This window comes from Paramisgurnus dabryanus, chromosome 9, assembly GCF_030506205.2.
Source record: "Paramisgurnus dabryanus chromosome 9, PD_genome_1.1, whole genome shotgun sequence".
Taxonomy (NCBI): domain Eukaryota; kingdom Metazoa; phylum Chordata; class Actinopteri; order Cypriniformes; family Cobitidae; genus Paramisgurnus; species Paramisgurnus dabryanus.
Genome location: NC_133345.1, coordinates 20,616,366 through 20,641,369, shown reverse-complemented (window position 1 = coordinate 20,641,369; position 25,004 = coordinate 20,616,366). Strand labels below are relative to the sequence as shown.

Genomic DNA, 25,004 nt, shown 5'->3' with positions numbered 1-25,004 from the left:
CATTTTATAAATCATTTAATAAGTGTGGATCAGTATGTTAAAAAGTTATTAAACAGTACAGTAGTAATAGCAAGAGCAGAAAATAATTGAAGCCGAGATAATTTAATCATTTAAAAGAAATACAAATCATTTACATGAAATGACCAATCAAAGACCAAAAATGTGTATTAGATTTATGTAGCTTGAACCATTAAATTGACCGCACATGAGAGCAATTGCATGAGTAAAACTCACAGTATTGACATAGTTTTTAGTGATGGACATTCAATTATTTTGTATTAATTGTGCTTGTTGTTTAGGTACATTGGTATAATGTCTAATCATAAAAAGTACATTTTTATAATTCCAGTGTTAATATATAATACGTCACATTTGTGCAAAACGGATAAAAGAAATAAAACCAACATTAAACAAAACTATCTGGCCTTGAGGGTGGGTATCTTTAACAATCTATTAGGCATATCATAACTTAAGGTCAATCATCTTTTTTGTTTGGTAATACAAATAATACATTCTGTTTGATAATTTCAAGTAATGTTTTGCTGAGAGACAGTAACTTTATGAATATGAAGAGGGAAATAAGTGACACTATGTACAAACACACACACACACACACACGCACGCACGCACGCAACATTGAGAAGAGCTCAAAGGGTTAAGAATGTGCAGGCGGGTCTTGCTGATGACCTTGTGGTATGAGTTGACTGTCCACAGGTAATAGCTCCACAGCGGATGGTACTACATTTATTTAAAAAACAAGAGAGATGATTAACGATAGAAACAAAATATAATTTTTTGTATAATAACAAAATGAAATAATTCCCATGCGAAAACAATTCCACTCACCGTTGGCCTGGACTGGAGGCTCTGTTTTCTGTGCTTTCAACCTCTCCATGTGCTCTACTGCCTAAACAAAAGAAACCATTTCAAATCTTCAGCATTGCTACAGAGGTGGGATTTTTGCTGTTTTGAAAAGGGAATATTGTTAAGTTTTGGTTCAGAAACTAGACCAAATCCTGACCAAGGCTACGGTATAAGGATGAATCTCACTAAAAATGTATATTTTGTATAAAATTGTGCTAATTTTAGGATTTGTTTGCATTGTGATGTGACAAATTAGCACATTTACTTTATAAACTTTCACTAATCCATTGCAGTTTTTACTGCAGACCTTCAGTTTTTATGCTCTTAAAATTATTTCTGTCATACATAACTTTTTTACAGATATTGTATTACAATTTCTTTAGACTACATTGAAGGTAGTATAACATTTTAACATATCTATAACACAATATAATATTGTTTTACAAACTGGGGTGCCAGATGGTGCCTGTGGGGCATACATTCATTTATTATAAATTCTGTGTCATTAAAGGCGGGGTACATGATCTCTGAAAGCCAATGTTGACATTTGAAATCCCCTAAACAAACACGCCCCTACCACAATAGAATCTAGACCTTCTTTTTAAGACCTGCCCCACACATACGCAACCCAGGCACCAATTTCGGTTAGTAGACTTACTGCTGATTGGCTACAAGTGTGTTTTGGTACTCGCCCGACTACCTTTTACAAAGCGTTTTTCTAATGATGGTCGTTTTCGAAGCACTGCTTCATGAGGCTTTGAAACATTTACAAATCTTTTGTTTCGAATCAGTGGTTCGGAGCTTGTTTCAAACTGGCCCAAGTCACGTGATTTTAGTGAACGAGGCTTCATTATGTCATAACTGTTTCAAACGTTTCGAAAATCCGATGGTTCACCACTAGGGGGAGTTGATCACATGACCAGTGTCTAATATGTTTAGGTGAACTCGGGTCAGTTTTATTATGAAAGTTCATAAAACATTTATCCTTCTGACTAATAACACTACCATTTTGTCTACTTTTTGTTTATAGACAGATTTAATGACAAAAATTTGCATAATTAAAAGGGTAGTTAGTTTTAATCACATAATAGACTTTTAACTGTCTTAATTAAGTTAAATCATTTTTTTAACATATTTTAATACAAATCTTGCAATTACTTTGTTAAAAAAAGTGTAAAATGTTTGGACATATCTGCTTTTACACTATTTTGACCAGCAGGGGTCGCCAGCATGTGTGGTGTTTCAAACTGCTTCGAAAAACTGAATCATTTTTCGATGATACGATGCACAATAAATCGTATGCTGTATATGTTGTTCAAATGTCTACTGGATTCTGTTTAGTTCCAGTCTCTTACCTGCTGTAGCTCCATTTTCTGAGAGTTAAGCTGTTCCTGCTGTCTCTCCAGCTCCTCTCGCTGTATGTGTAGATCATGTGTCTTCTGGTTGAGTTCTTGCTCCTCACGAGCCAGATGCTCCTCAAACTCTCTTAACTCGTCTTCGGTGTAAGCTGGATTTTGCTCCAGAGTCTCAAGAAGAAACAGACAAAGAACTTTAAAAAAAGCATTTCTATTTGAAATTGGTCTTAGTTCAACATGAAACTTGGTTTGTTTTCCATTTAACCACTGTAATTTGATCATGTATTAACAGAAATGCAAGTTGGATACATTTTGATTTTATGTCGACTTTAAAATATAATTACCTCCCATCCATCTGGCTCTAGAAATTCTTTCTTATTTGTGGCAATCATAAATTCTTCTAATGAAACAAGCCTGTCTCTATTGGTGTCAACCTATGTACAGACAAGACATAAGAAATTATTACAATCTAGTACATATAACCACACATAATATAAATAGTAATAACTAAGAGCTCCTGCCTCATTCATCACATGTTCTCTCATGCGAAGTCTCTCCTCCTCCATTTCCAGCATATCATCCTCTTCACGTGTGGGATCATAGATCTTCTCTAGCTGAACATAGTAGACACGCATCACATTAACCAGCATCATTAAGCCATGTCATCTATAAAGTACACAGTTGTAATAGCTTGAAATGGAAAAGTCATTCATGGAAACCTCTTTTGTAAACAGTGCCTCAAGCTCTTGCTCATCAAAGTAACCATCTCCATTGGTGTCTGTGAAAGCGAACAGATAATCATTTACAGAAGTGATCTACTTGTGTTGAACTGGATGTGGCAATGCTCACCATGAAGATTAAAAAATGTCTTTGGGTCAAATTCGCTGGGGTCTAAACCATCAGTCTCCGCCCAGACCTCTTTTAACTGGTCTTGACTGCCCTATTTACACACATACAGACTGAATCAAAAACAATGACAGCTTACACCAAATATTTTATATTAATTTTGAAATATCTTAATTTTTTAAATATTTAAAATAAAACTACCAAAAAAGCATCGTATTATTTTAAGTTTGTTGTTATCTTACAGGGTGATTGATTTTGCCATGGTCTGCATGTTTCTGCTTCATCTCTTCATAATGTTCCTCTTCTTTCTTACGTGCTTCTTCATCCAGCATCTTAAGTCGTTCCCTCCTCTCATGCTCCTTCGTCATCTCGTATTTCTTAAACTCTTCGTGTTGCTCCTTGTCAAAGTTCTCCAAGTCATTAGTGGCCTTTAAATAACCGAACAGGGAAACAGACAAATATAAATGTGATGCAGAGACCAGCACCTCATACCACAGTGCAGCTCTCCATTACATTAATAATGTAAGCTTTGTCAAGCATCATATGGAGATGTGACGACTGTGAAACCAACATGGTAGCAGATTATACCGATTTAATGAGGCGATCCAAATCTTCCACTTCAAACGTATGTGGATTCATGTTATTGAGGTGCTCAAACTGTTTCAGAAGAGCTTGGTGGTCCACTGTCATACCTTGGAGGAAATAGAGAACCTCATTTTAATGCATTTCTTATTATATGGTAGTCCTAGATTAAAAATAAACTGTGATCAAACACAGGGTTAAATGAATGAGACTCAATACAAGTACAACATCCTCTATGTTTGCGAATGAATTTTCTCAACGAAAACGAGAAGGACAATTTCGCAATATGACTACAAGATGAGTATAATGATGAGCTAGCAACACAACAATAATGGAGTGCAAATAAATTGTGACTATGAAGTGTTCATGTATAGAAGGTTTCATCGGACGCACGTGATACACGTCTGGATCCGAACCTTACTTCCGGTTTTGTTTTTTTAATGGTCTGACTAGTTGCTAAACTGATCTCTTGAACAAATGCCTCGTCGAAAATAACAAATGTTTTGGTTTCCTAGGTAATCTATGTGTTGTTTTGTTTGCTTGTTATATAAATAAACTATGTTTAAAGAACTTTGTTGTTATTTATATTAGCGGAGTTTACCGGAAGTTACGTGCGGACCGCGACAGTGGCTTGTTTATGTTGTTACTGCTGAAACGGTCTATAGCTCAGTGGTTAAGCATTGTGTCAGCAGCAAAAAAGCTCATGTTTTCGAACCCAGGGAACACATATGCTGATAAAAGTGAATACCTTGTAATGCACTAAGTTGCTTTGGATAAAAGCATTTGCCAAATGCATAAATGTAATTTGCATAATTAGTTAAGGCATATTAGGTTCATTTTTCGTAATACCTTTATCTCCATTCACGTCTTGTTTGGCTTTGATTAAGGTGCGCAGTCGGTTCACCTCCTGTCTCTTTAGCTCATCCAGTTTAGTGCGCACGTGATGGCTGACAAAGTCCAACTCTTTAGCCAGCTTCCCTATCTGTTTTGCCAAAGAAAATGAAACGAAAAAGCAACTGGGTGTTTGCATAATCAGATTTCACCTCTGAAAAGTAAAATGGAAAAATAACACGCTACCTTGATGTCTTCCATGTCTGTGTTATGAAGTTTCTCTTTGAAATGTTGGTCCGTTTCTAGGAAATCAATAACTTCTCTGAGATAACGGTCATAGTGTAGTCCAGTGTCCTACATTAATAAAAAAAAAAAATTTTAACAGATGAAGCATTTATCATCTATACAAGTTAAACATTTGCAAATATGCATTTATTACAGGCATCACTATAAATGTAGTTCTAAACATAGGTTCGGGAGGAGCCTTAACATTCAGGCCTGTCAATCATAACTATGAGCGAATATAAAGCAGCCTCCAAGCCTCTGGCATCCCTCATCATCCTCATCTCCTCCTTCACTCATCTCTTTTTTCCCTCTGTGAAGTTCTGTTGCAAGGGTGGTTGAACTTGGGGTTCGAGTACCAGCCTCACTTTCTCTCTCTCTGAAGGTTCAGAGCTTAGGTTCAAAGCTCCCTTCGAGGACAGCAAGCCAAGTTCGTACCATAAGAACTAGTCAATTGTAGTTCCCTGATTAATAAATCTGTATTACTGGGGGACATAAAACAATGATGAAATCTTACTTACTACACTTTTAGGTGACTCCAGTTCCTCTGGTGGAGGGCTCACTTTTGTCTTATCCACAGCAACTGGCACTGCATCCAAATAAACCCATAGACACAGTGTCAGACAGCAGCATAAAAGGCCTTTATGTCCCCACATCTGTGAAGAGAAAAACATCCGCTTAATAAACACTGTAAGTGCTACCTTGAAAATGTTATAGGTGGAATTACTTTAATAATGGATGATTCTATAGAAAAATAAATAAAACTTTTATGCATAAACCAATAAATCATATTGCAATGACGTCAACAATTTTGACAGTTTTTGTTTGCAAAAAGATTTGCAAAAAACAGCCATGGAAACATTAGGATATACAAACAAAAAACTAAACAAAAGAAAAAATCTATCATGGGTGTTGTTAAAGACGTTCCTACATGCGTAATGTGACGTCACATGCACGTGTAGATAAACCTGCCATCAGCCGGAGGCTCGTCAATCCCTTTAAGAGGCAAGACTTTCTATCAAATAATTATAAAAAAAAAGAAACAAAACTTTGTGGTTGATTTTAACTACATCTGCAATGTACCATAGATTGATTACTGAAAGAGGTAAAATTCTGAATGTGTCATAAAAAAAATCACGATACTTGTCTCTTAAAATCCGGTGTATAGTAATATAGCAGATAGTGTAAATGAAAAGAATCAGGTGAGCACTTACCCTGAATGATTCCTTGAGAACAGTATTTACAAACTAGTTGTAGTAGTTCTCGCTCAAGCGTTACGGAGATTTACAAAGTGACAGTTCATTTGTTACTTGTTTTTACCTGATGTGTGCTAAACACAGTTCCCTAATGTAAAGCATAATAAAACCCGCCCACTGACGCGATATGTCACGCCCCTTCCTCTGCCGATTGGATAAAGTGTCTTTCTTCCTCTTTCTAGGTTTGCGCGTTGGTCTGTCATTGGACACCGACATGTTTGTCAAGGGTTTCCAGGGTAACTTCTCAAGTACTCTTGCTCAAAGAGGTACGTGGCGCTCGAGAGTCCACTGTTACAGCACAAAATCAAACGGAGATGTGTGTAGATGTCATTTTGAAAGTGAGTCATTCAGGCTTGTTAGTATTGCTCAAGCTTTGCGTCATAACGACGTTTACGCTAAAAGGCTACATACAGTTGAACAGTCACCGTTTGGGTTAAAATGGGTATGGATGTGATATTCAAAGTAAATTTTAAAAAATCAGTACTTACAAAATTTAAAAAATCAAATAAATAATAAAGCATTTACCATTAACCAAAAATAACAAGCCTCATTTAACTTGTATTTATCACAGATGAATGGGGCAAGTATGGTTAAACAAATAATTGTGCTCTGATCTATGCTGAAGTCTAGTATAATCCGCTGGGTTCAGTTATGACAGAAACTATGATGAAAACATGTACACAGGTTGCTTCAGTTAAGTTCCTATCCATACTGGTCATCTTTAAAAAACCAACCCTTTGCATCAGCATTTCTTTGAGATGATGTGTCCATGGCTTTAGCCAGGGTTTGAAAATTAGGGAGGTCCAGGGTGGGGTATTTAGAGTTTACAAGTGCTATCCCAGGTGAAAAAAGTGCACTAAAATACACTTTTTAAAAAAACACTTAGTAAATGTACTATTTTCATGGATTCACTACTTTTGTAGCTAATATATCAAAAAACCAAATTTGTCTTCAGTAAAATTTTAAGATTAACTTAAAAATATCTAAACAACTGTGCTATTTTGAGACACCATTTATTTCAAAACATTTAAAAATCTATTTAAGTATTACTGGTATTTACTTTTTCAGGTCCACTGAAGTACTACTAAAGTTACATTTTACTTTTAATTAGTATATTTGAAGCATAACTTTACAACTTCATATAACTTACTTGCTAGTATTTAAAGCATTAAAGCAACACTAAAGACTTATTGCTCTTTGCTCCCCCTACAGGTTAGAAGCGTAATTGTTCATTACCACTGTCGTAAATACTGCAGCATAGCTGGCTCTGATTGGATTGTAGGTCTGCCGTAAAGCAAGTTTTTGTAGTTTCCCCGAGGTTTGGCCGATAGAGGGCTGCAAAGCGAATGTGAAAGTGCCATTTACCCTGTTTTGAGTGGATGAACCACTGAAACTTTTTTGGAAACGTTATTTTAAGGTAAAAAAAACTCTTTGGTGTTGCTTTGGTGTTAAGGAACAGTATGTAGGATTGTGGCCAAAACTGGTATTGCAACAACAAAACTTGTGGCTAAAACTGGTACTGCAATCACACAACTGGTGGCTAAAGGGCGATTTATAGTCGTGCGTAGGTCCTACGGCGTAGCCTCGACGGCGTAGGTTCCATGTCGGTTTTCATTTATACTTTCGCGTCGCCGTCCGCGTCGACGTGCAAACACACGCGAAACTGCTGGTTGGCAGTAATCACGCGTGTAACCACAGTAGCACCAGAAGTCGTCACAGAAGAAGCAGCTAAGCAAGTTAACCCACAAACGAAGAAGAAATAGCAACTTGTTGTGTATAATTTGAGAAGAACAGCAATGATGGAAGTAAATAAACAGCGATTTATGTTGCAGTTTGAGTTAAATCACTCCTCAACTTGGCTCATCTTTGTTTTCACCGTCTCAAACGGAAATACCTATGACGCAGTTTTTTTTACCTGACGGGAGGGGTTCTGGTGGACCAATCACAGCGCTTGCGGTCCGCGTAGAGCCGACGCGCTGTTATGCGGCTTTCACATAGGATGCGGTGTGCGCTGCGCTCGCCGCTGGGTTCGGCGCAGCCAAGCGATTTGTGCTCTGATGGCCAGACCAAAGTAGGCGGGGTTTTCAATAAATTACTACAGTGTTTATATTTGCGTTAAATAGTCGACGAGGAATACAGAGACTGATGTTGCTCGTCTCCATTTCACGTTACTTTCAGCATACCTACAACAAGCTGCTTGACTTAAAACACACCTGACATGCCAACTTGAATTGCTACGTGTTTCCATGACAAGGCTTTCCTTCCGATGTCTCTGTAGGAGCATAAACTTGTATTATAAAGCTCTGAGAATCCCGAGTATAAGCTTCTGTCCATTTTGCTTGTTTGGATGCCCCGTTTCTATTGGCCGCGCGGGTAATCGTCACAGAGCGCAGCGCAAAAGTTAAACTATTTTGAACTTTGACCGCGGCGTGAGCGCAAGCTGCGCTCCGCTGCGCTCGCGCTTTGCTCGGCGCAACAAAAAACCGCCCTCGCGCGGCGCAAGCCATTGAAATGAATGGGTTTCATAGCGCAGCGCAGCGCACACCGCATCCTATGTGAAAGCCGCTTTAGAAATTTTGTGAGGTGCGCGTCAGGGACTATAAATCGCCCTCAATACACAAAATGACATCATAAACATCAGTTGAGGGCTGCAACTGCACTTTTTAAATGACAATATCCTGGCAGGACTGCTGTTACCAGTGATATAAGTATTTGAAATGAAAATGATTTCTTAATGTCTAGTGACATATCAGGGCCCTTTTATGATTAATTGATATAAATTTCTTACATACTGTTCCTTTAAGTGTAGTTTTAATACATTCAACTATACTTTAATTTTACCTGGGATCTAATGTATTCTGTCCGAATCTTTTTGCCATTTTACACTTTGGAGTATGGACTGTTGACTAAGGGTGGATTATTTTTTACTGCAACAGTGCTTATTATTGTAATCATTTTAATAAGCAATATTGTAAACAAGAACTTTACAAGATACTAAACAAGAACTATGAATGTTATATAGCAAATGTTCTGTTCAGATAAGATTGACTGATTTACGATTGGGGTGTTACAGTTTTTCTCGATTGCTAAAATACTTTAACCAGGCTTTTGAACTAAAATTTCAAAACCAAAACGCCATTTTCAAGAAGCACAATAATTTTGCTGAACTATAAACACTATTCCCCTGCTTTAAAACATGAATCAGATTTGGTGAACTGTTACTTCAAAACTCTACACACAAATCTCTACATTTCTCAGTGCTTACACCATGTCATCATTTGGAAAGCACTATCATTACTCTTCACCTACACTCTAAAAAAACAAACGGTGCTATATAGCACCAAAACTGTTGCTTTGGATCGTAACCATAGAAGAACCATTTTTAGTGCCATATAGCACCGGTGAAGCACCTGGGTAGCACCTGTGTAGAACCATAAAGGGGCCATATAGCACCACTATAGCACCACATATGGTTCTACAAAGCACTATATGGTTCTACACAGGTGCTTCACTGGTGCTTCACCGGTGCTATATGGCACTAAAAACGGTTCTTCTATGATTACGAGCAAAGAACCACTTTTGGTGCTGTATTGCACCGTTTGGTTTTAGAGTGAGCACAGCTTAGGCTCAATTAGCAAACAGTTACCAAGGTAGAAACACTAAATGTCAAAATTGAACACACATCAATCAGATCCTTCAATAGATAGATAAAAAGGCCTGTATCCGTTCACTGAGTTTGGATTCACAGAGAAATGTAGGAATAGGTCGAAGAGGAGGGAAAGGAGGAGGCCATTCTAGCTAACTATGTCATTGTTCATGGTATGACTATAAGGGAGGCTGAGCAACGAGTAAAGCCTAATTTGAGTCGCTTCACTGTTGCCTACATCTTCAGAGGCTTCAGGGAGGGAAACAGGTAGATATACTTACAGTAAAACTGCTCTGTACATTAACTTTAGAGTGCATACGCTGTTGGACCATTCTACTGGAATGAAGAAATGCATCAAATTGCCTTCCATACAGATAGACATATCAGTAGATGAATGTCAGGGGTGGATCATGCAAGAGGATTTTACCCTCGTTGTTTGGCTAGGACCAATATAGCCTGTGATGTGGATCACAGGAATGAATAAAATGTGCCAATGTACGAATGCATACAATGATTGTGTCTTTTTTTGGTCATGTGAAAAGGTTTTTGAGGGGGAGAACCACAAGCAACTTACTAGTTTTTGATATATTTTGATTTTATTGCACAAGTGTGTAATACTATGTTGTAGGGTGTGTATTTTTGAAAGCGTGTGATGTCTGAGGGAAAAGTTTGGTTTTTCAGTGAGAGTGAATGGTTTTGAGTTTAGAGCTTCATTTTGCCCTGAAAATAGGATGTTTGGAGACGTTATGGAATTGTGTTTACTGTTTTGTGAATTTAAGGCATAGTTTCAAGAAATGTGTTTAAGCAACCGAGAAAAACTGTAACATATTTTTCATGTTTCATTTAAACCCAATTGTTCTACATCTTTGTTCCCAAATTATCTTTTTTTGGAAACTGTTGATACTCTTACAGACACAATTATGATGATTACTGCTTTTGTCTTACATAGTCAGCAATAACCTGCCCGCGCTGTATGATGCGCCTTATTTGTAAACTTCTAGTTTAGGTGCTAGTCACCGTGTTGCCAGAAATTAATACGACAAACAAGCAAAAATAACTGACCTTAAATAAAAAAGTAAGTTTAAACCTGGTCTTTGAGAAATAAATAAGAGAAATCGCTAATAGGGCTACTAACCTACACCTAATCAGTGTCTCATTCATTTCTAAAACACTACGTTTAAAAAGGAGTTTTTACAATGGGATCTGGCAACACTGAGAACTCTAGTCTGCACCCGTGCCCTCCGTCATTACACTAAATTATGCAGGAAACGGTCCAAATTTAATTATATACTCGGATGCTAGTATAAGTCGTTTAAAAAAAAACTAATTAGTTATTCAGGGAATTTCAAATTCTATTTTTCAATATGAAAAATTTACCGAGGTCCGGACCATGAATGTGTCTATTCGTATTGTTTTAATCAACGCTATCACTCCACTAGAACGCTTCTGCACGGAATTACACATATACCGACACTGCCATCTACTGGATAGATTTCTTAACTGCGCAGATAATAAAATGCATTTTAGGTCCTAAAAATTAAATGTATAATAACAATAAAATAATTTGTAAGCTCTCGTGTGCCACATTAAATGAGAATGCCGGGGCTTGAGTTTGACACTCACAGAACCACGTGAAGTAAAGCTTGGGAACGGGGTGTACGACTTTATGCATCGCTGCGCAGACTGATCAGCACATGACATCGAAGTACCGCGAGATTGAGTTAAAACTGTATTTTAATCGCTCTCGCGGTACTTCTCTGATATTTTGATGCATGCGGAACACACCTATCATCTGGGTAGTAATTCTGTCTAGTTTATTACAGATGGCCCTTTGAACTGAAAATGTTTGTGTAATTTATATGTTTTATTTGTAATAGGCCTATTAGTATAATTAATCAAATTTGCGTAGTGCTAATGTACACCCATGTATATAATAGATTACAGCTCTTTGTGGTAAGCAAACCTCAGCATACCTTAAAAGTTTGGATAAAGTTAAAAAGTAGAATTACACTTGACAATGCTCACTGCAATTTGTAGCTAAATTTGTATTACAAATAACGACAAGGTTAGCCGTTAAATCATTGCTTTATACCAATCTTGAGCTTTGAAAAACATTCAGCAATAAACTTGAGTAAACATTGTTGCAATGTTATATGTTGCAACTAGATGGCACCAAGAGCCTATTAATGTAATTCTAGCCGTCTCGTTCTACAACTAATGAGTTTTAAGGTTAGGGTTAGTCAAGTTTATTTTACGCTCTTATTTTCAGTACATGAAGGAATTTTTGTTTTGATTTTATGTATTAATATCTGTGAGCACAATTAAGGCATTAATAAAAGATTGGATTGCATCCAGCAGTTTTTGTTTACTTTGGCACAGTAGCTAAATTAACGATGATCAATATGAGGGTAAGTATAATAACAGTTTTTCCTTAGTTCTTGATTATTTGCCAAAACATATGTTAGACCTTAAACTTGCTGATTGTTTGTCTTTTGTTTTGTTTCTCTATTTGTTTAGTGTTTGTTTACATTAACAAATGGCAAAAAAAAAAGGTTTTTGGCTGCTTGGTTTCCCTAATTTTTGTGCAGAATGTACTTTGCTCAGTTTCAATGTTGTTTGATATTGGCTGCAATATCAGCTGGTAAAGTAAAGGCCCTTAAAGTATATCGGAAAGTTGTTTAATGATTTTGCCCTGTAATGATTTTCGATACAGCATATAAGCACTTAGTCACTGTTTTTGTGTTGTCTTCTGTACTGTAGCCCACTCACAAGTAATGATTAACAAAATTATTATCCAATTATTGTAGTTTAAGGTCATATAGGGGTGGTTTCCCGGACAGTGCTTAGCTTAAACCAGGACTAGGCCTTAGTTTAATAAGGAAATTTAACAAGTTTAAGCAAACATGTCTTACTAAAAACATTACTTGTGTGCATTTTGATGCAAAACAAAGGGCACTGATGTATTTTAAGATATGTCAGTGCAAGTTGTTTTCAGTTTGGACAGCTCTTGCATTTATTTTAGTCTAGGACTAGTCTAATCCCTGTTCGGGAAACCGCCCCAACATGTTTATATGCTTGAATAGTTTGAATATATTCTGTTTCTAATTCTGCATTTTTGTTACTTCCTTACTAATGTAATAAAATAATTGTATTGTCTGTTTTGAATTCTTAAGGTGATGTGTTGCAGCTTTATTAAGAGCAGACCACCCAATCAAATTACCACCTGCACTGAAGTCATCAAGGTTGGATCAGGTACTGCTTTCACCATATTGCAATATGACATCGCCTAGGTCAGATTTGCTATCCTTGTTTGGTTTCTAGCTTCATAAATTCTAAGCATATGTTGTTCGTGTAACCTGATCAAAACAGCTGCTGTTTAAAGAACCTTATCTAAGGAGAAAGTCAATAGAGCCATCTGGGGGATTATGTTTGATTCAATCTATGTAACAGGGAAAACATTTGAACAATATAATTAAACCAGTTGTTTCTCTCTCTAGAAAAATATTTGAATTAAAGGTGAAGTGTGTAACTTTTAGAAGGATCACTTGACAGGTATGCAGTATAATATACATAACTATATTATCAGCGGTGTATAAAGACCGTACAAAATGAACTGCATTGTTTTTATTATCTAAGAATGAGCTGTTTTTATCTAGATAAAATGCGCGGCCCCTTACATAGAAATCAATATTTCGTGCCGCTGTGTTGCTCCAGAGTGTGTTTCGTCACTACGTTGCCTCAGACATTAACATGTTTGTCCTGTGTCAGCTACCGTAGCTTCTCTATGCATTTTAGCTGTGGACTGAGCTGTTGGTTGCAATTCACAATCTCACTGCTAGGGTCTGCTAAAATATGCCCAGTTCACAAGACTTTTTTAAGATCTTAAATAAATCTTTGGTGTCTTTAGACTACGTATGTAGAATTTTAGCTCAAAATACCATATAGATAATTTATTAAAGCATGTTAAAATTGCCACTTTGTAGGTGTGAGCAAAAATGTGCCAAAATCACATTAATGTGGAATTCATTTAATTCTGAAAATTGCAAAGTAATAGAAATTTGAAAATGTAAATGGAGAAAAAGTGATGTAAAATAAAGAACAAATAATACAATTCTGCACTACTTCCTGATTACTAATCAAATACCTTTGACGTTGACCAAATTCACTTTATTCAAATGGTCATATTTCCTTTATTTTTATTGAGACATTTCTAATAATGCTCTTTTGAACATTCTGCAATGATACTAAGAAGACAGGAATCATTCAAGTTGACTTCTAGCTTAAAGGCATGGTGCATGATCTCTGAAAGCCAATTTGAAATCACCTAAACAAACACGCCCCTACCCCAATAGAATCTGGTCCTTCTATTTATACCCCGCCCCACACATACGCAACCCAGGCAACGATGTCGGTTAGTAGACACGCCCCTTACTGCTGATTGCCTACAAATGTATTTTGGTAGTCGGCCCGACTCTTCCAAAGCGTTTTTCAGAAATCGTGCACCCCACCTTTAAATTAGCCTGGATCGCAGGTTTTTGGATCTAAAGGGCCAGGTATACTCTCTTCTGCGTCCGTACATTCAAAAATTTAGGATTGGTAAAGAAAAGTAGCCGATCCACCATTGCAAACAAAGTTTAGAATAAACAACAAGAAAACGAAGAACAAAAATCAAACATTATGCCTTTAAGTGCATGCTCTCCTAAAAAAAGTACCAAATGCTACTACTACTAATACTACTAGTTTATAAAAAACAATAATAAAAGCATTTGAAAGTTCTTTCAGACTGTTTTACCCCAGTGTATTTAGTGTTCAGTCCATGTGTTGACGTGTGACCCTGTCTGTGAAATCCAGGCTAAAGTATCATAATATAATTATGAGATTAAGAGCATCAAAGTTTGATTTCACGCATTAATGTCACTATGATTTCAATTTTTGACATGGCCTTCCTCAGTCAATAATAAAGATATCAAGGTTATATTTTAAAAATGTTCTTTACATTATATAAAATGATTTTATCTAGAAAACAGTAAATCACAAAAAATTACTTTAGCTATAGGTTTTCACTAGGGTTGGGTATCGATTCAGATGTTCCATATCTATTCGATTTCGATTCACAAGCTAACAAATCGATTCGATTTCTATTCCCGATTCAATTTTCGATTCCGGTCCTCGGCTCACTTTTTATACTCGAATCTCGATTCAACTCGATGAATATAGATTTAATACAAATACTATATTCATAAAAAAGAACAGTGAACAGTAGTTTATAAGTGAATAATTAATAAAAAGAACACTATCATCGTCGTCTTGCTTGTGAAATCTAAAATGCTTCCATACCTCTGACTTTTTATGTGAAGGTGGCATCAACGGCGATGAAGCACCTGAAACCGCCATTTTAAGCACTGAATGAATGAATGACAGGCTCGCCTCTCGCTCCTTGGTAACATCGCGCAAGGCAAAAAAGAGGTTGACATCTAGTGAAGAAGACTAGTAATTAGATTAACGTTTATCTTACGTTCAATGTTTGCAGAAATAAATATGAAAGAAAAAATCGGCTCTTTGGGAATCGATTTTGAATTGACCACGTTTAAGAAAAACAATTAATCGAAAAATCGATTTTTTTGCCCAGCCCTAATCATGTTGAAACTGTAGTTGGAGACATTCAAAAACTATAGCTGAAAAGCTACACTTTTTTTGCCCAGCCCAGTTTTCACAGGCAGGATCACATATGATCAACTTCTCAACTGCTTTAATTCAGAAATAAATAGTGAATGAGTAGAAACTGGCTTGTGTAATGTTAATTCATTTTTTTAAGTAAACTGAACAGCAAATTTATTGTGACATACAGTACCTTACCAATACTCAGCAAGACCAAAAATTGTGCCATATTCCTGTAGTAAGGTCATAATACGGCTTTAGTAATGTTGCATAGGTGAAGTAATTTACCACTAAACACCCTACATACCATCTGTGCGGTCCTATAAATAAGGCATAGGACATGGTGATAGGAATGAATATATACAGGTGGGGCTGAGAAGTCATGGGGTAACGCTGTTAGAAGTGCTGACAGAGCTGCGAGGCCAAGCGGCCAACCTGAACTCCACAGTGCAGATGGATAGCGGAGGAATTCTGCTTCAGCTCCCCTATGATTTATAGACCCTGAAAGGAGGGTGTGCATCTGTACGTCTGGATGTGTGTGTGTTTCTCTGTATCCCTGTGTTGCTGTGGGAGAGCGTTATGGATTCTGACTTGATTTTCATGTGGTGTTGATGTAAAGAACATTGTTTTCCCCCCAAGCTTTCCTCAGAGATGCAATAGGAGAATGGGGAGATGTATGGAGGTTAGCTTAAAGGGATTTGTTTTTCAATATTTTTGTTTATGTATAGTAGTAGGTGTTTTTTTATTATTATGCCTTTTGTGAATGGGTGATGCACGATTGCTAGTTTGTCTAATGGTGTAAAATCGTTGGTTATATATTAGTCTGTGTAGGCGTCAAATATGTATTGATGTTTTATGCATGGTTGTTTACTAATTCTCAGCATGACTTTTTTTCCCCAGCGCAGCCTGTTTGCTAAATGGTAGCCTATGTCTGTCTTTAATGAACTTCTTTTGTGTGCTATCAGGTCTGTTTTCCCATAATGTACTTTCTGTTCTCTTTGGTGTTTTGTTAAAGTACACTCCTTTAGCTTTCCCAAGCAATACCTCAACAAGTTAAGTTCAATATTCAAAGAGCCACAGCGAATGCTGTTTCCTCATTATGTGCCAACCCATGATTGACTGTTTAAGTTAATTGATTATAAACTGCTGTGTGTCATCCAATTTGAACTGCTTAGTCAGCAAGTGGTGAAAAAGTTCTTGCTTTAACTGTAAATATGTGTAATATAAGCCCTTTTCTCACACGGTTTTTGGAACTTACACAGAAAATGTGTCCGGGATTTGTCCAGAGATCGTTTGATCGTTTTGGTTCATTCACGCTACCAATGATTTTCTGGAATCTGTGTGTGCGTTCACACACATCCTGTAAAGATCCCTTAAAGCAGGGGTCTCAAACTCAAACTGGCTTGGGGCCAGAGATGGATATCTTGACGGATGGCTGCAGAGCTATTTAACATAAAAAAGCAATATTTCTGGATATGTACTGCATTTAAATTCTATTATTAAATGTATAATACTTAATAAATATAAATAGTGCTTTCTATTTCTATTTTATAAGGGTAAGTAAATCTTTTATTAACCTTTTTCTAAAACCTTGCACTAAACTAACAAATTCAATCCCTGGATACATTTATGAACTATATTTTTGTCACCAAAAATGTGTTTCTGTTTTGATTTATTTTGGACTTAATTATGTTCCATCTCTGTAAAAATGTAATATTACTGCTCTATGTGTAACTGCATAGCAGGCAATATAAATATATATTAGATATACTTCATTATACACTTATATTGAGATGAGTGAGCTTTATACCCAGGCTACTTTTATCTTTTATCGTTTATCCTTATCTTTGCCTTTTTTCATAACCTGGGCACCTGATGGCTTTTTCCTCATCGGTAGTTTAATATGTGTTGAATTACATCTCTACCTCACACTCCTTTTGAGGTGTCACCAATGGAAGCTGTGACTTGCTAACTTACAAACCCTGCCGCAGCTCTTCTCTGGACGAACACTTTAAAGGTCCCATTCTTTCTGTGTTTTTGAAGCTTTGATTGTGTTCACAGTACGCAGTATAACATGTGTTCATGTTTCATGTGAAAAAAACACAGTATTTTTCACACAATTTTACACCGCAATTTTTCCCTCAAATTTGTTTTTCTTTGTTTCAATCATAAACTATCGCAATGACGTGCTGTTACATTATGCTGCCGATCTATCTCATCTTGAATCTGCACGTATAGTGACAAGCTCCCTGATATTTTGTTATAAATGTTGATCTGCATTTAAAACCCTTGTTTCAAAAAGCGGAATGATAACACGCATTCTCACACACCACTTGCCGCATTGTTGCTGCCTTTTGTTCACACAAATGTTATGCTATGTTACTATGTTCCATTTATGGGAGCAATGCCAGAATCGATTACAGGATGTGTTTGCGTTCACGCAGGTGGCACACTGGCAATTTTATGAGAATTTTCTGGGTTCAACATACTGTGTGAAAGGGGTTGGACTGTAACAGATCATATGTGACTTTGCCTGCGAAAACCCATGTAAAGTATATTCCTACACAGCAAAATCACTGGTGTTAAAATAACACCCAGGGTGTCAAATTTAACACTGGAAAAGTGTGTATATGTGTCCACACTACACTGTGTTAATTTAGTCAAAAGTGTAGTGTTAATTTAACAACACTCATTATATGTTAATTTAACACTCAATATTGTTAAATTTTACACTCTGTTCAACACTATTCATTGTTGTTTCCACACTACACTGGTGTTGGCACAGAAATACAGTGTTAAAAATTAACACTCCTAATTTAAGGTCAACACCAGTGTAATGTGAATTCAACAATGTTAAGTGTTAAAATACTGATTAATAGCCACTTTTGTTGCTAATGGGTTGTTTCTATAAAAGACAAATGACAAGAAATATTGCAAAACCTCTTTTTATTAAAGTACATCACATTTAATATTTACATTGATACACACAACACTTTGCATTTAACACTGCTTATTTAAATACCTCAGCTACAATTAGAAACAGAATACAGTATGGAATAATGAAAGTTATCTTATACCACAGCTCAGTGACATGAAAACCACTTATTATAAGGTCTTTAATAAATCAAATGAGTTAAAAAAAAATTAGTCACCCTACTCAAAACTTGAACATTAAAATACACTGCAATTACCTTACTGGCAGGCAGAAATGCTTATCCTTCACAATACTAAAGATTTATCCATAACAAAACAGACATTTCAATTCAAAAGACGTTTCATTTTTCTTAAATACGTTCCAACCTGGTATTTAGTTCTGTAGTTGTTTTACTCATGATGTAGTGGAAGGCTGCATCAGTGGTCTTCATCATGGAGGGAATGGCTTTTTGGTCCAGAATGATGCAAAAATTCTGGATGCAACTTCTGTTCCCAACGCAGTGCAGGCAGGGCTGTGCCGATTCATCCCCCTCAAAGCATGGATTGATGCTCATCACCTAAGTGTTTTAAAAGAGTGTATTTGATGAATGTATTTGATGTGTATTTATGAACTTGTATGCATTTACATGGGGTGAACAATGCAAGCAAACTAACTGCTGAATAAATAACTAGAACAAAATACCAAAAACTTACACAGCACAACCAGTAGCTTCAGTTGCACATTGACCCTCTTTCTTCTTTCTTCCTTTCACAAATGAAAGGCAAGAGGTGAATGAGCCAGGGAAGAGCTGCCACATCACTGTCCCGTCCTAGCAAAACAGAATTTAAACACCATGAGTATACAGTTAAACTTTAAAACTGTAAAAGTAGCAAACCCATGTACACTTACCATATTTAAACTCCTGTTGACCAGACAGAGGGTCATCCATATTGTTGTATGTTGGCTATTTTGCAATACATCACCTCAGCATATTTCTGCAGATTTTCAAAGACAAAAAGAGTCAAGAAAATACCAAAAAGGGTGCAGTTTTAACCGTTATTTGAATCAAAATAATCTCAGTATAATAAATCATGTTAGAGACAGTGTACAGTACAAATGTACTGTGTGTACTCACATAACTAGTTGGTAAGCTCTTATCCTCCAAACTGGGTTAAGGAATAACAGTTCCAGAATTCATGGGTATGCCGTATTCAAATATAGTTTGGTAGGGTCCTATCACAAAAATGACAATAAAGACTCTGAAAACTCAATATTCTTTTTATATTAAAAACAGCACTCAAGACAAAATATGAATCTTCATTTATACATTTTCAAAATAGTAATCAATTTGATTGCTATTTAATATGACATCAATAGCAAAACGATGTATGAGAAGATAATATATTTTTATTAAAGTTGGCATCAGGTCATGTGAGTTTCTTTCCAGATTAATAATAATAATCATAATATGTACAAAACTACATATACTAAAAAGATTGGTTAACTGTTCAGTTATGTCAAATAAAATGATTTATATGTATAAATATATAAACTTACCTTCTGTAATGAATTTATATAAGTATTAGCAGTCGTTTCTCATTGGAAGTCATCCATGTTAGGTCTTCTTTAATAAACTGCCCTAAAAACAGCATCTCTTCTGAATGATTTGAAGCACTCAGTGTGAACTTTCACCAAACTAGCATCTATAATGACAGAAAAACAAATGTTCGCCATACACGTTTTACACTTTCGTATGTATTTGCCATTTGCATCTGTCTGACATCTAGCGCCACGAAAAGCTTACAACACACAATGCATCCAATCTGTGCATACAAATGATGATATATTGTGAGGTTTTGGTCAAATTAATTGTTGGTTTGGCGATATTTCCCCTGTTTGCATACATCTTAGAAAAACACATGACGATGCGGTTGCGGTTTTCTCCGTGTTTTTCAGTAATTTGAATAATTAACCGATATCCGTGCACTCACGTGCATGTAAACGACCTCGTTAACTCACGGTATTTAGCCTATATGATTACCTTATAACGAGCATCATATGGTGAATAAACGAGCTTTCATTTAACTTAATTTCATACCTTCAATTTGTAGTGCATGTCGCGTTTTATCATGGTTCAATTCTTTCGTTCATATCTCCTGTTAATATTATCCTTATTGGTTAAAACTTTTAGCTAGCAGTTTAACTTTATACTAAACTAACAAGGGAACAACGTAACACAAGGTAGCTCTGATTAAACTGAACCAAATAACGAACAAAGGGGAAATAAAATGGGAAAAATATCTTATTTAGGTTTTTTTGGCATATGGCTGCGTAGAGTCAGACAGAGAAATAACAGTTTAATTTAGCTAAACCATGTGAATATTATGAGACTGATTTACCTGATCTCTTCAGTCCTCCTGTGAAAGAAAATGGCGGTAAAATCCCTGACAGGATATGTTTAGTGGAGGCGTGGCTTGATTTACACCGCTCAGAGTGAAATCTGATAACACCCTTGTTTTACACTGACACTGTCGTGAATATAACACTGGCCTAGCAATGGCAGTGTTATTTTATTACCAGATAGTGTTAAAACAGCATCAACACTGTGTATTTAACACCATCCCTGAAAATTTAACACTGGTGATTTTGCTGTGTACATAAAGTCATCCTACATAATGTAAAGGACATTCTGTGAAAAATAACCTTTAGGTATTTAATATTGGCTAAGTATGGTCACAGCCCAGTCTCCTGAAGATGCATATAAATAGCACGAAGTGTAAAACTCGTGCAATACATACGCCAAATTCCACTTTGGCGTGCATATGATACGCCAGTCCTTCCCATTCACTTAAACGGTGCATCTTTTTTTGTCGTTTTATTTATTGGTTTCGCAATTTTTTGCTATTTTTTTTTTACAATTTTCGCTTGGGTTTAGGGTTGGAACAACTTTTTGTTAAATAAAAATGACATCCTAACCCCAACTCTAACCCCAACTCCAAGCGACCATGGCTTAAATATGGACAAAAACATGGAGAAACCTGTATATTAAATAACCTCATTAGGAAATCTAAAATCTAACCCTAAACCCAAGCGAAAATGGTTTAAAAAACAGAAAAAAATTGAGAAACCAATAAATAAAACGACAAAAAAAGATGCACCGTTTAAGTGAATGGGAATGACTGGCGTATCATATGCACGCCAAAGTGGAATTTGGCGTATGTATTGCACGAGTTTTACACTTCGTGCTATTTATATGCATCTTCAGGAGACTGTATTGGGTCATGCCAATGATTGAAATCAATCTTTGATGCTCCTATATTTTCTAAATTAAACTATGAGATAAAGACTGGATTTCACAGACAAACGTTTTCAAAGTTTATAGCAAAAAACATGATACTTTTGCATGCTATTATGTTTTACCCTGTTCATGCCATTTAACCCTTTAAGTGGTTTCCCGGACAGGTCTTATCCTAATCCCTGACTAAAATGCACGTTTGAGCTGCCTTCATTTAAAACCACGTTGCACTGACATATCTTAACATATATCAGTGACATTGCTTTGTCTCAAGATGCACACCAATATTTGTTTGTAAAAACTACTTTAATGTCCTAATATAACTTAGGCCTAGTCCTGGATTAATCTAAACCCTGTCCGGGAAACTGCCTCTTTAAGTTTTAAGTAGTGTTTTGACAGTCTGATGGAAGGACCCAACTTTTACCCCCATGTCAGTGTCTCCAGGTTAAGCGGAGGCTTCCTTCAGAACTCATCATCTGAGCCGCTAGCTTCAATGAGAACATCAAAGACATTCCCAAAAGATCTCTGCTGTTGTACTTTAACAAAAAAGAGGAGCTTTTGAAGTGTCACAGTTCAAATCTGGCACTTGGCTTTCAACAAAATCTCAAGTGACTTGGAAGGTGGCTTTCTAGGAAAGGCCTACAGTGCATTTTAACATGCCTCGACACTCGCAAAGAGTGATTTCACTTGAAAATTGGTAGGAAAATAGGCGGCTGGCTTTGTCAGACAAGAGACGAGCATAATTTCACCCTTGTGTTTGTGCTGCTGTCTTTTGTTTTGTTAGTTTAGGTATTTCAGCTCCATTTAACACCAAGCATGTAAAGCGCTGCTTGTGATTTGGGATGATAAATCTCTCTAGCATCATTGTGAATCTTTCATTGTTTGACAAATTGTCCAGCATTTCATGCTGTCTATCACCCCTCGACTTGATGCGTGTCTCTGTTAACTTAATAGGCGAGCGTTCTCCTTTCCAAGAGCACTGACTGTAACGTCTGACTCATGCTTTATTAGACCTGCCGCTGTTAGCATGGGTGGAGGAATAAAGACATGGAGAGAGCATGTGCATTGTTAGGTGCTCTCAAAATGGGTCCGACAATAGACTTCTGATAGTCCAGACAATGAAACAATTTGAAAGCATTTGCCAGTTTTAAAGGTGGTGGACACGGCTGCACAGCAAAATATGGAACCTCAGAAGAGATCCCACTGTGTGAACACAAACAATCTCGTAAATGTTCTGGGATTGCATCCCGTAACATTGCCATAATATTTACAAAAACCATTCTGTGTGAACAATTACAGAAACAATGCCATAAGGGGCGTTACATTACTACTGCAGGTCCTCTTTGTTGGAGCGATCTCAGATTTTTTGTGTTCACACAGAAGCCTCTGCAAATTTTACAGATATTTTATACGACTAAAGTGCTGTGTGAATGGGGTTGATGTTTTGACACCAACACCAAAAAAATTAACTCAATATAGTGTTAAATGAACTCTGAACTCTTTATATTTCCATTAACACAGTAATTTTAACTGCAAAATTTGCTGTGTGGTCACCTTCAACATCCCATGACGCTGAACCTAATGAATACACACGTCTGTCCTATTCTTTATTGTTTATTCTGAATGCTGGCAACAGATGCAGGATCAGCAGTACCAGTCACAGCCCTGCTCATTATTATTCTATACAAAACCAACACTGACCTCACATCATTCCCTTCATACACAGCTAGTCAGCTTACAAAATAGGGTCAGACTGTGTAAATTGAAGGCCATGCCAGCATCACCCAGTGCAATTTGGCCATGCAGTTCTAGCTGTCTAACTGGCCATTCGCACAGACTTTGAGATACAACATCAAATAAACCACAGTTGACTCCAACATATGGGAAATGTAACTTGGCAGGCACGGTAATTAATTCAGCTTCTTTTTTTCCCTACATGTCATTTTTTATGATGTCGTATCGAAGGACTTTGCTCAGAATGATCTGCTTGGCCAAACTTTACAGCAAGGCATTAAAGAAGCAGATGTAGATTGCAAATCTGTTAAGAGTTCAAGAGTAGCAGTCTTTTTAATGATATTTACGCATCATATTTGTGGCTCCTGATCTTCATTGCACCTTAGTCAGTTATTAATTTAATCATAGTGTAAATTAATGTAATTTTTCACCCTGGGAAGTTTCCGTTCTCAATTATGATAAATTGCATCCGTTGTAAGTCAGTATGCATGACTGGATCGGTATCTTTCTTATACCATCTGTTTTGCTCAGGGAATGGGTGCAGTGTATAAATAATGCAGCATGAATTTAAAACAACTTGGTTTTGCAAGTCAATTCAACCTAATATTTTAAAGAGCACCTATTTCATTGCTAAAAACATTGTTATTTTGTGTATTTTGTATAATACAATGTGTTTGCGTGGTTTATGGTTAAAAAAGCACATTATTTTCCACATACCCTACATTTTCGTAGCTTTAGATTTCACTCTCTTCCTGAAACGCACGAATTTTAATAGCTCTGTGTGCCTGATTGGCCAGCTAATCTGTAGCCTACGTTGTGATTGGCCTGAATACCTCTGACGTCAGCCGGAAATGTGACGCTCCTAACCATGTTTGAAAGATTCGGTTGCTAACAGGAGTAAACTTACAGGCTGTGAGTCAGAAGCAGGAGGAATTATGACAATGTCGGTCTTGTCTAACTAACAATCTGTGTGTTTGTTGTAGTCCAAGAAAAGAGATTTACATTGGAGATGATAACTCGCGTCATCATTTACTTTTGGGTATGTACCTTTTACATATCGTTAACATTAGTGATGCAACAATACACTTAGTTCACGGTTCAATACAATTTTTGGTTCTTGTCCACGGTTTTTGGTTCGGTTCTGATGCCTTGGCCTACTAAAGTGTTTTTTTTATTATTCTATGCTTCGGTAACAGTAACAGTGAGATGTTAAGAAGCAAAAATACTGGTTTTAATTGTAGTTCTCTTTATTTAATGTAAATGCAAAAATCATTTTACATATTTCTAGTGTATTGATACAATAATATAAGATATAATTAAACAAAGACATATAAAAATGATATCCTATTCAAACTGGGGAACATGTGAATTCATTACATTGCATAAATTGGCCATTTTATATACCTGTACTTAGTAAAGTAAACTTTACATTGTAAATGAAGGCTATACCTTACTGCACTACTGTTAAATCCAACATTATGCTGTCTGTGTAGAAACCAAAAATGCGTCTCTCAATCAAGATTACTGGTGGGATTTATTTTAGCATCAGGCGCATTCTCTTCTTGAGTTGAACTTTTTCAACTTGCGCGGAAGACGTGTTTGATGCAAATAACGCATGTTTTGCATCAATAACAAGCCCAATTTGCATCATTCGCATTGCCCCACGCGAATTTGCATCTTTACATTGATGTTGTATGTAATCTACACGCGAAAATAATTCATCCACACCTCAGACTTAAAA

At 36.5% G+C, this 25,004-nt stretch overlaps 1 protein-coding gene and 1 long non-coding RNA gene across 3 annotated transcripts; both read right to left on the bottom strand.

Annotated features, from left to right (window-relative positions):
• Positions 1 to 86: 86 nt before the first annotated feature.
• Positions 87 to 6,133, bottom strand: nucb2b (nucleobindin 2b). 2 transcript variants are annotated; one of them, XM_065283064.2, is made up of 14 exons: positions 5,975 to 6,133; positions 5,692 to 5,775; positions 5,282 to 5,416; positions 4,725 to 4,832; positions 4,497 to 4,629; positions 3,654 to 3,757; positions 3,308 to 3,493; positions 3,069 to 3,159; positions 2,939 to 2,997; positions 2,741 to 2,833; positions 2,564 to 2,653; positions 2,220 to 2,390; positions 847 to 907; positions 87 to 738 (listed from the first exon to the last, which is right to left on the bottom strand). In XM_065283064.2, exons 3-14 carry the CDS (start codon positions 5,414 to 5,416, stop codon positions 656 to 658), a joined length of 1,314 nt encoding a protein of 437 aa, XP_065139136.1. In that variant the 5' UTR covers positions 5,692 to 5,775; positions 5,975 to 6,133; the 3' UTR covers positions 87 to 655. The 2 variants fall into 2 exon arrangements, with proteins under 2 accessions (XP_065139136.1, XP_065139135.1); XM_065283063.2 differs by lacking the exon at positions 5,692 to 5,775 and having other exon boundaries at positions 5,975 to 6,132.
• Positions 6,134 to 17,904: 11,771 nt separating this feature from the next.
• Positions 17,905 to 20,890, bottom strand: LOC135773471 (uncharacterized). The gene is made up of 5 exons (XR_010543531.2): positions 19,792 to 20,890; positions 19,370 to 19,467; positions 19,144 to 19,229; positions 18,948 to 19,063; positions 17,905 to 18,811 (listed from the first exon to the last, which is right to left on the bottom strand). It is a non-coding gene; the product is annotated as an uncharacterized lncRNA (long non-coding RNA).
• Positions 20,891 to 25,004: the final 4,114 nt, after the last annotated feature.